This window comes from Aythya ferina (assembly GCF_964211825.1).
Source record: "Aythya ferina genome assembly, chromosome: 7".
Classification (NCBI taxonomy): Eukaryota; Metazoa; Chordata; class Aves; order Anseriformes; family Anatidae; genus Aythya; species Aythya ferina.
This window is the reverse complement of record NC_140302.1, coordinates 33,735,535-33,752,049: the sequence shown is the minus strand read 5'-3', so window position 1 is coordinate 33,752,049 and position 16,515 is coordinate 33,735,535. Positions and strand designations below refer to the sequence as shown.

The following is a 16,515-nucleotide window of genomic DNA, read 5'->3' as shown; positions in this document are numbered from 1 at the left end:
CTATGTTTACAGGAGATATTCAGATAACACCTACCTTGCTATTTTGGCCACAACAACACTGCCTACAGTAACAATTTTACACCTATGAAATTTCATATTGTAATACAGGGGTGAGCTTGATTTCTGTCTCAGTGGTGGTGGCAGCTGTAATGAGAATTCTCTGGGACAGTGCTGTTTAAATGGATGGTATTCTTTATTTTGAATGAAATCATCACTACATAGGGTGAAGGGGAGAGAAATCTTTACTGGGCAGTGTATCTGTGGGAACCTGTGATGTATGCACATTGTCATGCCATTAACACACTTGGGTCATCTTGAGTCAATTTAGCTGTATTGATCACAGAGCATGTAGGAAGAAGTGTTGGGGTGTCTAATCAGCTCCCAGCATGTAATGTTTTGAGAACATGTGTTTTATTACCTCTTGGTAGTATAAAAGTAATATAGGATAATTTTTATTTTGCTTTATTGTTATTCCTGTTAGACTTCCCATTTTAGTTAATTTTGTGATAATATTGGATATGCATAAGAAAGAGCTGGAACCCCATCTACACTCTGCTGTTTCAGCAGACAGTATTCAACTTGTTCCAGTTGAACAAGCATTATGTTGTGTGATAGCAAAGCCATAATTTGTAAATTAAATATGAAGCATTTACAACTAAGAAATAAAAAAGAAAATGAAGAGTTTCTGATAAAAAGCAATTTGGAATAAAATAATTAATAGTCAATCTGTTGATGATGTATTGTCTAATTCTATGTCTTTTTTTTTGGCAGTTGATGAAAACAGTGAATAAAATGTGCCCGAATATCACAAGAATTTACAATATTGGAAAAAGCCACCAAGGACTAAAGCTGTATGCTGTTGAGATTTCTGACAACCCAGGAGAACACGAAGTTGGTTAGGATTTAGTAAAACTAAATCTGTTGAAGGGTGTCGGGCTTTTTTTTTTTTTTTTTTTTTTTTTTTTCCCCTTTTCATTCTCTGTATCTGCAGTAATTATCCCTGATGGAATTATATTCATGGCAGCAATGACTTCAAATGTATGTGGGAGGAACTTCAGTGCTAAATTTCTAAATTGGGAAGAGGAGGTAGAGCACAAAGAGAAAGCATTTTGAATGTGGGATCAAATTCTTTAATGATAATGAATTTTATTCTTTACAATTTAAAAAAAAAAAAAAAAAAAGTGAATTTTAGTGCTAGGGATTTATTTAGTTTTGAATGAGAGTTTGCCTTTTTATATGGGAGTTTTTGCATTGCAAGCAAATACAGGTGAGATTTTTCACAGTGTTATTTCACCGGTGAGTGTTGGGGTATAATGTCCTACAGTAATATATAGTCCTTCAGAACAGAAACTCATTCAGTCTTCAGTTGTTCTGTGGAGATGAATAAAGAACTCACTGTGATCTGTTTCGGACAGCTGTTGGTATAAAGGTGACAGTGCTCTTCCTAACCTGTGAATGCCTCACTAGGTGCCCACCCCATGCTAGGAAGAGTGCTGCAACATGCTCCTAAGACATCTCTCTGCTCTGCTGTAGAGTATGGAACTGAGCAGATGACATCTCTCCCTAAACTTGGGGCTGATCTTAACCCCTGAATCTCTCACCCCCTGTTACTGAGGGTAGGGACAGAGACTCCATCTTGGGTCAGGCTGCTGGGAGGGTGGACCTAGGCACAAATAATAGATTGTGCATTTTGGTTCTATTGTGTTTGATGTTTGCAAGTGTTATTCTTACAAAGGACAATTGAATTATGCTTTTTTGAATAGCTAGTACTTTTCCTAATCATTTCTGACATATTTTGCCGTTGAGTGCAAGTATTGTAGAATTCAATATAATCTTGAAAAATATATGTGAACCTATTTTGTGATTAGTGAAGGAAGAGTGTGTGAAGTCAGAGATCAATCAGATAATGTTACTGGCTGATTATCTTTTCAGAGCCTTAACATCTGTCCAAATGAATTACCAGCAAGGTATTTTTCATGTTATTTTTACACTATCAGAATGTCTAAGATCTACGTTTTCAACTTTCAGCAGGTAATTAAAAATTTGTTTTTAGTAGAAAATGTTGAGATTTTTACACAGTGGCTTTTGGACATTACTGATACTGATGAGCCTGTTGTAGAAAGTGTACAGAAAGTAATTATTTTTTTCTTATATATTTTCACCTATCATTTGTTCAGTTAAGGCATTTCTCTAACCTGTCTTAAGTGAATAATTGCTGATTGACATCAATGAGTTTTGAGTAGATCCTTGATCTGCTGTTCTCACTACAATTCTGGCCCATGTGTTTGACAGGTGAACCAGAATTTCGGTACATAGCAGGAGCTCATGGGAACGAAGTGCTTGGACGTGAACTAATCCTTTTGCTGATGCAGTTCATGTGTCAGGAATACCTTGCTGGGAACCCACGCATTGTCCACCTCATTGAGGACACAAGAATTCACCTTCTTCCCTCAGTCAACCCAGATGGATACGACAAGGCATATAAAGCGGTAATATGGAGGAATTAATTAGTTCAGTTAAGTTAATGAAACAAGCAATTTATTCTTATTTTTTTTCCAGGGATCAAATTTTACAAGCAATCAGAAGAAATAAGCTCAAAAGATAAAACCAAAATCATGCAAGCAAAAATAAACCACTGGAACTTACCTGGGGAAAAAGCATGAAACAATTTTTTTATGTGATGTGGGCTAGTATGAGGAAGTACATGGAAAGGAGGGGCACTAAGACTGCCAGAACAAACCATACTGAGGTGTACAGATCAGTGGAACACCATTATGGAAAACAGAAAATTCATGCAGCCTGTTTCTCATGGGACACCAAACTTAAGCCTATGAAAATTTGTGTATCTCTGCAGCTAAAAATTAATAGTGTACCTTTAAGAAGTGCACGGTGTGTCAGGCATTGTAATAATTCAGTCTGGAAGAAGACAGACAGCAGAAGGAAAAAATTCAGGGGCTCTATTCAAATGTACTGGAAAATCTTCCAGGACAGTCTATAGCTGCAGACTAGAATACAAAAGCTGCACTCACAGCCATAAAGGGATATGTTATCATCTCTAGTGCAACTCCGGAAAACCTGTCTTCAGTAGAAACCTTGAAAACAAAACAGAATGTTTTGTCTAGCCCCAGGTAATTTTTCCTGGCTTTTGTTTTATCTTATTCAAGGTTTCATGTAAAATAGGAAAAAAAACCAAAAAAACAGTTAAAAATTAATTTGTCTTTCTAGTTCTCTGTATGGAATTACCTCTGCCACATCCCCAAACTCTTTTCTGGGGGACCACATGTTGTCATGTTCTCAATGAATTTTTATCTTTTTTTTTTTTTTTTTTTTTCATTCTAAGGGTTCAGAATTAGGGGGCTGGTCTTTAGGACGATGGACTCAGGATGGCATTGACATCAACAATAATTTCCCTGATTTAAACTCTTTGCTTTGGGAGTCTGAAGATCAGAAGAAGAGCAAAAGAAAAGTTCCAAACCATCACATTCCCATTCCTGACTGGTACCTGTCTGAAAATGCCACTGTAAGTAAAGCTGGTTTTGGAGAGAGCGGAATGCAAAGTCCAGGGCAGGTTGAAAGACTGAGCTTTATGCTTCTCAGGACCATGAGCAGCTCGGAGGTGAGGTTGCAACCTACTCCAAGCTAATTGCTTAGGCTTCCTCGATAGTCAATGGAAATAAAATTATACTTTAAAGTATAATTAGGTCCCATGCAGAAGCTGCTTGGGAAGGGAAGGGAGGGTCTTCCTGGAACATCATCTTTTCCCTGGGCTATTTGAAGAGCCTGGAGGACGTGATAGCCAAATTTGAGGCTGAAACAAAGTAAGGGAAACACGCAGCAGAGCCCAGATCTGTGAACCAGGCTTCTCCATATCTTTGCTGCATGGATGAGCTCTTTACCAACTTAGTCACCATGAAGGTTTTCCTATTTTTATTTTTTTTCTTGATGTTGTTTAAAATAACATAATGCAAAACCACTGCAGTGGCTTATGTTAGCCATGTTTAAATTTAACTTACTTTTGCATGGCATTTTAAGTAACTGTTTATAGTGGCTGAGCTTCTCCTGTTTTGTGGGAAGGCACTTAACTGGGACAGTTCCATGGGCCTTAGAATTATTTCCATGCTTAAAATCACTCATTTTGAGCACTTGTTTCAGCTGATGTCAGTGGGCACAGTCTGATATCTTTCTTGGTTGCTGTTTTAGATTGTTCCTTTTGCACAAATTACAAATGTTAAGGTTGTGTTAGTTTTTGTAGATTGTCACTGGAATTGAAGATGAATCTGGCAGGCACCATAATTAACTGAAGCTTTTCTTCTTGGCCACATGTCTTGTGCTGGATGCTCACTCCATGTTTAGCAACTCCCTGTCTACCTTTGAAAGAAGATTATCAAAACTCACAGGTTGAAACAAAGCTCTTTCTCACAGGTGGCAGTTGAGACACGAGCAATAATCGCATGGATGGAAAAAATTCCTTTTGTGCTGGGTGGCAATCTGCAGGGAGGAGAGCTGGTGGTGGCATACCCCTACGACATGGTGCGGTCCCTGTGGAAAACCCAGGACTACACACCCACCCCAGATGACCACGTCTTTCGCTGGCTTGCATACTCCTATGCCTCCACACACCGACTGATGACGGACGCGAGGAGGAGAGCGTGTCACACAGAGGACTTCCAGAAGGAGGACGGCACGGTTAACGGGGCATCGTGGCATACGGTGGCTGGAAGTAGGTGTCTGTGGAAACTCCCTTGTGGTGTTACCCTGTTGAACGTGATAATGCCATCACTGCCCGCTATTCACAGCGGGGGTAAAGGTGGTGGAATGTGCTCCAAGAGGAATATTTCCTCATCTGAAAGCCTGTCATGAGGTATTATTAGCAAATTGACAGAGACTGTGTCACTAAATACCCAGTGACAATTTCATTTACTACCCAGGTTTCCAAAAGTTCATGAGCAATTTATTTTGTTTATTATGTTAATTTCTGTTTTCTATATGTTCTATATATTTAACTGGGGAAATAACAACACAGCCCAAACCCTTTAGCAGGTGAAACCTCTCAGCATTTTGCCATCTCAGAAGGTGTCATCAGAAATCTGCTGCCAAACTGCAGAGGTAGTCAGTGTTACAGCCGAGGTAGAGACTCCCAGAGGGGCCTGGGCCCCCTTGGTAATCCTGAGATGGGAAAACTATGATTTCAGCCTCTGCTCACTGCATTCAGTTGCAGACTGGCCCCCAGTGATGTTCATTTGAGTTGTAATGACGTGCCACAGAAAGCTACTGCTTCCCCGTGACCCTCCTATCTGTAAAAGACTTGGACCACTTGCGATTAAACTTTGACCAGGCTCCACAAGCATTTTTGCTGCCAGAAAAAATTACAGACTGCATCATTTGCTGTGTGCCCAAGCCTGTCTCCGTGTCAAAGAGTGCAAAGGGGAAACTGTGTCCTGTAGTGCAGACAGAGCATCTATTTCCAGGGAAGCCCAATTAAATGCACATTATTATCCCCAATAGGTACAGTTATCTATGAGTGTACACTCAAACTGGCTCTGAACAGGCACTCTGCTGAATATCACAGTTCTACTCAAAAACTGCTTCTAAGTGACAACATTTTCTATGAAATTAAGAAGCAAGCAGCGTACCTGCCACCACTTGAATAACAATAGGAGCCACTGCAGACCTAATGGCAAACAGATGCAAGAAAGCAGCTGTGTGGACATGTTTTTCTTGGAGCTGGCTCTTGTTTGTAACTTGCAGGTAGTTTCACTGCATAAACATTTATTGGTTTTGGATGCATCTTTTACATTGGCCTGTGTACAGTTAATGCTGGCCAGCCATTGATGGCTAGAGCCAAGAATTAACTTTTCAAATATTTTTTCAGGAGGTTAAAAAGTGCTGGGTGAAGTTGGGGGGAAGAAAGATTGAACTGCTCAGATCATAAGGCCAGTGTCCAATGATACATTTCTATGCATTTCGGCAAATTCTAAAAAGAAACAAAAAAAACCCTCCAAACTCTTAATGCCAACTCAACTGCTTAATTATCTAATTTATGAGCTTAATTTTCCTAAGTGCTACAGAAACATAATTATGAATCAATACAGAAAAGATGGCACTGGCCATGTCACTGACAGATATTGCATTAAGTAACATTAAGTAATGGTGTGCAATATAGATGGTGAATAGTATCTTGATTTCTTAGTAACAATTGCATATTGGATTTGGTTCATCTGTTCTGTTTTATTGAGTTAGGATGTTTCTCATTATATCGTACATCCTGCTTTATGCCATTATAATAAGTCTTCCAAGATTGTCTTTGAGAAAAATGCTTGAATATTGCTTTTACCTTTGTTCTTTACACCTTGGATTCTAGACTAAACCTCATAATATTTCTATGCAAGCTCACCCTACAACCTGCAGGATGGTTTTGGATGTTTTCTCTACATAGAGAAATGGAAGAGAACAATTTGTATGGCACTTATATAAATATTTACACACATACATATACATACATGTGCACATATATATAAACACGTTTTACAACAGTTATTCAACAGTACCTTGCAATGTAAAAGGTTATTCAAATATGATTCCAGGTTTGTACACAAATTTCTCATGGACGTTTTTCATTCCATTTCCTCTGTTTTTCTATGACTCTATATATGTAGTTATGTAGGTCACTCAGCTTTCTGTTTATTTACCCTTTAGTTCAATGCATAGCAGTTTCTTCTCCAAAGAGCTGCTTGCTTAATGCCTGATGTCAAGGTGACACATCTGCATATTGCTGGCAGTGGGCTGCCCCCATAGGTTTGCTGAGTTTGAAGCTGCCCTTCCTCTCCCTCCTCACCCACAGTGTTGCATGGCCTTGCAGTGGCCATGCACATAAACCTTTTGCTGCTTGTACCATGGGAAAAATTTGTAAGGGATTTTTCTGATTCCTTTTCAGCACCAGAGAGTCCCTAGAGCAGTTGGTACACCACAGATATCAAACATCTCCCAGTGCCTTTGAAAGCCAACCATACCATTTCCTGCACGTATTCTGGATGGCAATGAATTCAAATTTTTCAGCAGCTTGACATTATAATATTTCTGCAGTGGATGAACTGCACAAAGACACAAAACAGATGAACATTTTTTTTTATTTATTTATTTCCAGTGTTTTTGAGGCTGGATTTGTCTGTTCAGACATTACACGGAAAATTGCTCTTGGCAACATTATGCCATTTTCTAAAATATGTGTATTAAAACTGATCAATTACTGTGGGTTGCAAAACATCTCGCAATAGACTAATCAGGGTGCGATATAGTATGTGAGGGGAAAATAACTGTGACTGTTTCTCAAATGGAAGGGAAGCACATTTACGCAGAGTAGCATATGCCACTGTCTGATATTTAGGCTTTTTCCATCAACAAATGCAAAAAGTGTAACATCTGTATTACATAATCCTCCCGCTCTGCACCCAGAAGGCACTGAGGGCTCGTTAAATACTTGGCTACTGCTATGTGGTAATTGGACAGGACAGGAATTTTTATTTTCTTTAACTCTTTCCACTCAAAACTGCTTGGTGAAAGCATTTCCTGCTAATCTTTGGCATTGTAAAGGATAACACCTAATGTCATTAATAAACAGTTATTTAAATATTTTTATTATTAAATGTAATCTTCTTGCTGTAGAGAAAGACCTACTTTCCTACCATCTTTCTAGTATGCTCCAATCTTCACCAGTATCTTGTAAACTTATTCCAGATAAGGTTTCTATTTTATTTTATTTTGTAGTGTTTTCTGCTAAATATCTAACTCCTTTAAGTTTTATGATGGCAAAAGGGCACAGCTCTATGCCAAATCAAAGGAATTGAGGATGCAGTGCTGGGGTGAACCAATGACCCTGGCTGTCACACTGTGGTCTCGTGCCCTCTGTTTTAAACATATAGAGGAGATGCTGTCTTTACTCTGCCATTACTCTGGCGCTTTGTTACAGAAGACAAGGCATTCCTGAAAAAAAGATTTTCCTTGCCAGATCTGCAGACTAAGCCAGCTAGATAAAAATCTCAGTTTTTGCTTGAAAAAGTTGTTTACTGTGCATAAAATCGCCAGGTCTGATTAATAAACTTAAAAATAAAAGATTTAAAAATTGTTTCTTTTTTTATCCCTCGTCTCTGACAGGCATAAATGACTTCAGCTACCTGCACACAAACTGCTTTGAGCTGTCCATCTACGTGGGCTGTGACAAGTATCCCCATGAGAGCGAGTTGCCTGAAGAATGGGAGAACAACCGGGAATCCCTGATCGTTTTTATGGAGCAGGTATTTGACAGAAGAAAACCCCTGAGTAACTTGATGACTCCTTTCAGACTGAAAGAGAGTTTAAGAAACAGCTCTGGCTTTCCCTGAGGTTGCTGTGACCATTTATGTTGAGCTTTATCGGGGCTGAGGCCCAGTGGAGCAGTGATGTTGCCATGAGCAGGAGCTGAGTCACCTGCTGCTGCCTTCAGCATCTCTCAGCCCTTGCCCCTCATGCTGTACCAATGCTGTCGCTGAGGTTTTCAAAGCAGTCTGGGGTTTCTGATATATTTCTTACATGGCTGTAATTAATGTCCTGCTCTGGCAGAAGTTTCTACACAAGCTGCTAGGTAGCTTTAGGAAGTCAAATGTAGTTTTTAGGCTTCATGCTCACATTGTATCCCCATGAAGGAGAAGCTGTCTGCATTGTGCAAATATTTCAGCTGTAACTGTGCTTATGTGAAAAACAGAAATGGTCACTATAATGTGAAGTCTATGCCATACAGTCCCTGCAATTTTACTTGGATAACATCATCCCTTCAACTTCATAGGCTATTTCAAAGTAAGGTTTCACTAACACTTTGTGCTTCAAGTGATAGAAATTGCATGATTATTGATATTTATTAAAGAAAGTTTAACTGTAAGCAAAGCTGGTATATAATTTCAGCCAGACTGTCTTAATTTCAGAGGACAAAATAACAAAGCTTGTTAAAATTTGGTAAATGTGCCATAGAGCTTGCCAGAAAAGAGCACCTAAAAACCCTTTATGTTTGCTTTATCTGCTATTTTAATCTGTTTCTTGAATTTGATGTTTCTAGGATCCCAATAGACATTGTAAATTGATTCACAAGCGTGAACCCCAAAACAGGAATAAGACGCACATAATTGACACGTAATTGACATGAGGACTTAATGAATTGCTGTATCTTCCTAATGATGGCACTGCTCATTGCTGTGTAATGTTTATTTATTTATTTCTCCTAATAGGTCCATCGGGGCATCAAAGGCATAGTGAAAGATGTACATGGAAGGGGAATCCCAAATGCCATTATTTCGGTAGAAGGTGTTAACCATGATATTCGCACAGGTAATAATAATAAAATTAAAAATAGTTTTAAAATAAAAAGTCAACACAAATTAATAAATTTATGGTTAAAAAACAAACAGAAAAAAATGATAACTTCACTGCAACTTTGAAGTCTTTTTTTTTTTTTCCTGAGGAAAACCAGCAGAGAGATAATCCAAGGAGTGCATTGCAGAAGGGATGGTATTTGGGGGGCTCTTTCTCTCCATGGCATAGCTGCATAGATGAGAATAGAACTATGGTTTCCTTTTGGACCCTGTTCCTCTTCTTCCCACCTCTTTTGAAGTACTGAGCAAATATCCCTGTATCTACCCAAAATCTATAGCCAGAGTAAGGCTGCGTTAAAAGAGAAGTCATTCTTCCTTTTCTCATGAAAAGATAATGCAGCTCTAACCCAGAGTAACTGCAGCACAGCTAAACAAGGCTGTAGTAGTAGCTCGTTGCACAGAGTGCTTCTCTGGTTATGGGAATGTGTTGAAGATGTGATCCAGAGCTGTGTCCAGAGGAGGAACAGCTGCTACAGGGAAGGGGAGTTTCACACGCTTCAGAGTCTTCTGCAAAGCGTCATAAAAGATAGCCTGATGGGGCTCAGCTGAAACAAAGACTTGAATGGGTGGATTGCAGCCTGGAGAATTACTGTTCTATATGTATTTAAAAAAATAAATAAATGGACAAATGGGCAGATGCCTTGTTTGTACAGCCTTGGTCTATACTGAGACACAGATGTTTATATTCAGAGTAAATTCCAGGCCTATTTAATGGCCTGGCAAGGAGTCATGGTTCTAAATAAAGTACTGCTTTAAATAGATACCAGCAATGACAGGATTAATGGTAATACCCAAAAACTGTTGTTGGCAGGTTGGGGGCTGGACAGTGTCCATTGGCTGCTGTGTTTCTGTAGGTCCTATACAGTCCTTTATGAAATGGTCATCGCTGTGCTTGTGAGCTCTGTTGTTAGAGGAACCAGAGAGAGTATGGAGCAGGGAGAGGAGCATGGGGAAGGAGATGGCCAAGCAAGACCTGTCGTTAGCAAAAGTCTGTCTGATTGCTTGCTGCTGAGGTACAGGATGGCACACTGATCTGTTGGCTGATTCCAGGTTATGGAGCATCACAGAGCATTAGATAAGAGACTTCCAACTCTTCAATGTTTTATCTGAGCAGATAATAATTTTGAAATATCTAACTTAGTTTACAATTAATTTTACTTCAGTGCTACCATGTCTCTGTTATTAAAGAAAACACTGGATGGCAGATACTTAATTAGGCAATAATGACTCTTCCTTAAATATTTCAAAATGGGACCAGTGGGAAATGATAGTGGGAATGAAAGTAATCAGCTGGTCTTCCCTGTCTTGGAAGACTGCCATAAACGGTAGGTTGCACCGCTCTGGTAATGGAATTAACATATTACTCTGCCTGAGACCAAACAAATGCAAGAGGAAATTAATCTCCAACTCTCTGTATGCTGGATTTCTACATGAAAGAAAGATCAACTGTTTAAAAACAGTGGACAAGCATATGGAAAGAAGTCCTGGTAGCATGGTAATAACTGTGCAAGGTTCCAGAATGCAGTTTGTAGCACTTGGGAAGCTTACAGCTCTTTGGATTAGGTGTTGAGCTGAACTTCTGTGGTTAAGGTCAATCTGAACTTCTTGGTACAAGCAAATGTAATTGGTTCATAATTTTTATTTATTTATCTAATGAGAAATACTGAATTTGACACTGTTTGGGAATCACTTTATAAATGGGAACATGAGAGTTCTATCTTGTTTTATATTACACAGATAATGTACATGTTGGTTTTGAAACAGCAGAATTTATGGTGCAGGGAAAAAAAAGCTAAAGCGACACACAGCTTCAGAGAAAGAAGGCAAGTTGTCAGAATTTGCCTTTCATTTATACATTTTAAATGAAAAATGAATCAATTTAAAAGTCTGAGTTGCCTTGATATAAAAATAGTTCAAGTGGAAGAAAAATTGTGGCCGCTATATTTATTCATGTAAATTTTGTTTAAAGTGATCTAGGCTGTAAGGTACCTGCTTTTTCTTTGGTACACTGGTGTTGTTGACTACCCTGTACAGCAGATAAAATTGTGTGAAAAGGCCTTTTAATAATATTTATTTGTTTGAGAACATTTCTCTGCTCTTTTCTGTGGACAAAAAAAAAAAAAAAAGTGCACAAAAAGTCCTTTATTTTCTCTTGAAAGTACAATATATCTTATTGAAAAAGGATACTGGTGGCACTAAGCTGATAATATTAACAGGCTAATTGAAATTATTGATTTAGAGAGCAAGAGCTTTATGGAAAATTATTCCATTTTCTTTTGATGTAGGTGTAATTATTGCTTCACTCTGATTGCATGGTGTTACAGTTAGATGTGGACTATGCTCTATGAGATAACCTTCAGAAAAGAGTTCATCGATTGGATGGATAAATGTACTAGACACCCTTTTTTCCCCACATTGCAAGTGCAGGCAATTATTTGGGGTGCCTTCTCGATCCCACTAGCAGAGGTCAGTGGACTTTCCATTACCAAGAGGGAAAGGAATTTGTAAAATGTTTGTGACTTACTATGGCCTCTGGGCATATCAAATCATATGCCAGTGGCATCTTCCCAAGTATCTGGCAAAAGGTTATATTTTTTTATATCACCTGCTTGTTTTTGCACTGTTTTAGCTCATTATTTTTTTTGGATGGGTAGGTCGAATGTGCCCTGTTACCAGAGTAGGAAGCAGACTTGAGGAAAGGACCTCTCAATACAGAAATTAGCCCACTGCAACCTTTTCATGATAGTACAGAACCTCTCCTCCCGCACCCACTGGGCAGCTCCAATAATTGCTGCAATAAAAAGTAACCGGAAGGTGTAATTTCTAGTGTTTTAACTGCTTGTATATACTAGCAGGAGGTAAACAAGCAAGCCAAATGTCATTACAGAAGAAACCACCTTCCAAAAGCACCATTGCCTAGAGATCTCTCTTGTGACACCTCCCATCACTGCCTGTGTGCACACATGCATGTGCCCACAGAAACAGAAGGCACCCAACCTGTGGCAGCCTCTGACTGCTTGCAGTAAACAATTCAGACAATGCTAAACCTGGAGTATTTAGTGTCTTGATCAAGAAATGTACAGTTCCCTTCTAGTGAAGCTTTTCTGTACTGGAGCCTTCAGAATTCAAAAACAGATGCACATATCTGTATGATTTTTGCAATTAAGCATAATTAATTTAATTTCACACAGTGTTCAGAGAAAGATTTATGAGTATTTTGGTAAACTTGATATGCTTTCAGCATACATTATGTAACCAAACTGAAAGATTTTGAAGTACCATTTAGTTAATATTTAATAGCATTAGTCTCAGCTAAGTATATTTCCAATGTTATAATTCTCCAGGTTTTTTCTCCTTGCTGACTGCCTCTTCAGCAGAGAAAAGTTAAGTTTTAGTTATTGTATGCACTGGCCATGCATCGCCATGACTAGATTTCCTGGGACCTCTGTAGATAACAGCGTATTAGGATAATTTTTATAATGTCTTTAAATTCATAATATTTAGTTAAAGTCATTTAGTTGTAAAAGGTTGATTGATCCTATCAGGCTCAAAGAGCACCCCTCTTAACTAGAGTGTTTCTGGAGTTGTCTGACACATTTAATTTCTAATATGTATATTGTGTATATATGCTACATTTTTATTTTATCTGAGTGGACATGAAAATTTCTTTCTAGACCCAGCTATTGGATATGGACATAGCCTTCCTTCAGCCTTCTTCCATTGGAGACTGTTATTTTAGTAGTCTTAATATTTGATAAAAGTGTCTGTATTTTTAATTGTTTCTCTTGCCATCTGTTCTGATTTTTTTTTATTTATTTTTTACCTTCTGCATCATTTAACCTAATTTAAAATAAAAAAAAAAAAAAAAGAAAAAGAAAACAACCTTACCCTTTTAGTCTGGTATTAAATTCTGGGTGATGACAGCTGACAGAAGCACTAATGTCTAGTTACTTGTGAATGAAAAGGAGGTAAAATGCATCATGCTTAACAGCTTAATATCCAAATGTGTAATGGTTTCCTTGTGGTGTGTGAACCTGCAGATTTTTTCCTGGCTTTGTGCAGGGTTGTGATGAACTGCCTGCTAAACTTGTCAAAAAATTATGGGTCAGACTTGAATCCCAGGGGCTAAAGGCAACATCTGAGCAGGGATGAATTCACAGCCACAAGTTGGGGGCATGCAGCCTTCACTAGGGTGTCAGTGGACCTAACAATAAAGGAGAACTAAATAAACTAAATAACTAAATAAAGCGTTCCTCAGAGGATCCTTTCTAAGAGAGCCATTCCTAAGGTCTTAAGAAAGAGCAAATCTAGACCTTGGCCATCACCAAGTAAGGCTAAAGTGGCTGAAAGAAACACCTGGGCAAGGTGGTATGCAAAAGATAACAGTATCAGGTGTGCTTGCACACAATTTCATGCTTGCAGTCAAAGGCTGCAATATCAGGGTATAGTACATATTGCTGTTTTGCTAATGCTTGCTGCTTGTAAACACTATTTTACTTATAAATTAATAAATATTAAACAAGTATATAATACAATTAATATTATATATTATTTCTATTTTACAAAAGCCTAAATTAAAATCATTTTTTTAAACAGAAGCCAGCTAGACTGATTTTTTTCCCAAATATAATATTTTCGTACAAATTGTCTTTAGTTTTTGCAACACTACATTGTAAGCAACCCAAGGCTAGTGATAGTAGGGCTGTCAGTAAATGTTAGTACTAAAAACAAACAAAAACTTTGTATGCAAGATGTTTTATTTCTATTTATATATATATAATTGCATATTTGAATATGCACAGTGGGTTTTCCCCGGATAGGCTGAAAAATTAATTTCAGGTATTGATATTTCGTTGTTTCTAGTCCTCAGCGATGCATACTTTCTAGTTAAAATATTATTTTAAAAGAAGTCTAAAACCATCCTAGTGTATATATGGGTAAACCAAGATGAACGGAAAGGAAAGCCCTGATTCAATGAGGTGTTAAAATACAATGTTTTATGCACAAGTGATTTAGTTGATCATAGTGACTCTGTTCATGCATTTACAGGTAAGAAAGTGGTGAAGTGTCCTGATGAATTATAGTTTGTAGGAAAATTAGCATAATAAAACTCAATATAATATTTTATGGAAGGGGATGCTTAGATCTCAGAGTCTATATGGTACACACTCTCACATAGCCCCACCACCAACCTATGTGTGTACAGGTGGTCTGTCCAGGACCTCATGTGATGCAAGTAGGTCCCTGCTTAAGAAAGGAGCCCTGTCCTAAAACTTTCCTTTTTCCAAACAGGAGCTGATGGGGATTACTGGCGGCTTCTCAACCCAGGGGAGTACGTGGTCGGCGTGAAAGCAGAGGGCTACACCGGCGCCACCAAGACCTGTGAGGTGGGCTATGACATGGGAGCCACCCAGTGCGACTTCACCATCTCCAAAACCAACATGGCGAGGATCAAGGAAATTATGAGGAAGTTTGGGAAGCAGCCGATCAGCCTGTCCCTGCGGCGGCTCCGGCAGCGGGCTCGGCAGTGGCGGCAGCGGAGATAGGCCTCGGCTCTGCCTCGATCAGCCCAGCTGTAGCAGTAGTGAGAGTTATGTAGCCCATCTCTTCATACGCATTTTCCTGCACGAGGCCTTTCTGTTAGGGGAGCTGGATGTGGGTTTGTCATTTTGGAGAAAAATTGGAAACAAAATTCAGTTTGAGTTGAAGAGAAATAAGCCCCAGTGTGTGGGGGGAGAGGCGGAAGGAATGTAAAAAGATGTTTTGAGTTAAACTGAAGTGATTTTTTTTTTTGCCTGTGGATTATTTAATCCTTTGTAAATCTGTTTTCTTTAAATATAGAAAAGAAAAAAAAAAAAAGAGATACTTGTACATGAGAAATGTTGTTTTGAAAGAAAAAAATGAAAAATGGTGTTTCTAAAGTATAAAATTGATATATTTTTGCAATTCAAAAAAGTTATGACACTCTTTACATTTTATCCACATATGGGAGGAAAGCTGAGAGGGCACAGCTTCTGCTGAACATTATTAAAATGTGTCAAATTTCAGTCTCTTTCCCTGAAAGAGACTTTTGGACAAGCATCATAATCTGATTGCTGAACTTAATGCCCAGAACATTTTCTCTTCTGGTTTAAAAGGCTGTATTTTCTAAACCTCTAAGAAAAAGTTGCTTGATAAACATCACTGCAGCACTGTGCCATAGCGCATCCTCTCTGACCCAGGAGAAGGACTCAAAATGAAGCTTTCATCATAGATGCAGGCTTGGTCATGGGCATGTATATAGTTCACAAATCCCCTGGCAGCATCTTTTTTCTTGATTCTGGCCTGCCTATAAGTGCCTTTTGTGCTCACGCACACCTTGTGTCCCTGTCTTTCATAACGTGCAAAAGATTCCATGTTCCTCTACATGGTCTCTTCATCTTACCACTACAGCTACTGCTTTTCTGGCCTCACTACTCTTAGTGCTGGATTTCTGCTTTTTTATTGCCTATTAAGTAACAAAGTTGTACAGCAGAATAGGATTGAGGTTTGGTAAAGATGCAGATCAGATCTAGGAAAGAATGAACTAAATAAACACTCATCAAACCATCAGCTGGTGAAAATCAACTTTGCTCTGTCAGCTTCAATGTCATGACCTTAGTTATACCAAAAGAAGGGCCAGCTGTACCTTTTTAGCCAGTCAAAAGTCTGTGGATAAACAAACATTTTTAATATGCATGGTAGTGAGGCTGCAATGTACACTTTCAAATAGAGTTTGTTTAAAACTTTTTAATTGCTATTACAGTTCTTGCCTATCTTGATATGATTCTTGGAAAAGACGTTCACCCAACTATCACTCAAAACAGGAGAAATAAACTAAATAGAAAACTTACTGTAAAAATATTGCTTGCCATCTGTACTAAATCTTTTTTCTTGTCAGCAAAGAATCTTGTAAACACAAAAGGCAAAAGATTTCAGAATGAATAATATAATCATGAACCCTTGCATAATAAATAGTCCTATTATTAAATTTCATAGACAATTCCAGCCTATGCTTGTTCTGCAAATTCCATTAAATAACAGCAATGTATTTGACAGCAAAGGCACAAAGAAAATAACAGGGTGCACACATAATTTT

The 16,515-nt window shown here is 38.4% G+C and overlaps 1 protein-coding gene across 1 annotated transcript in view; it reads left to right on the top strand.

The window, feature by feature from the left end:
• Positions 1–16,278, top strand: part of CPXM2 (carboxypeptidase X, M14 family member 2) — a 70,937-nt gene extending 54,659 nt beyond the window's left edge. The window contains exons 7-13 of the mRNA XM_084526541.1: positions 772–895; positions 2,293–2,489; positions 3,341–3,520; positions 4,423–4,720; positions 8,152–8,291; positions 9,255–9,354; positions 14,691–16,278. Coding sequence (XP_084382667.1) covers positions 772–895; positions 2,293–2,489; positions 3,341–3,520; positions 4,423–4,720; positions 8,152–8,291; positions 9,255–9,354; positions 14,691–14,944 — 1,293 coding nt within the window. The 3' untranslated portion in view covers positions 14,945–16,278. The remainder of the gene's footprint in view (positions 1–771; positions 896–2,292; positions 2,490–3,340; positions 3,521–4,422; positions 4,721–8,151; positions 8,292–9,254; positions 9,355–14,690) is intronic.
• Positions 16,279–16,515: the final 237 nt, after the last annotated feature.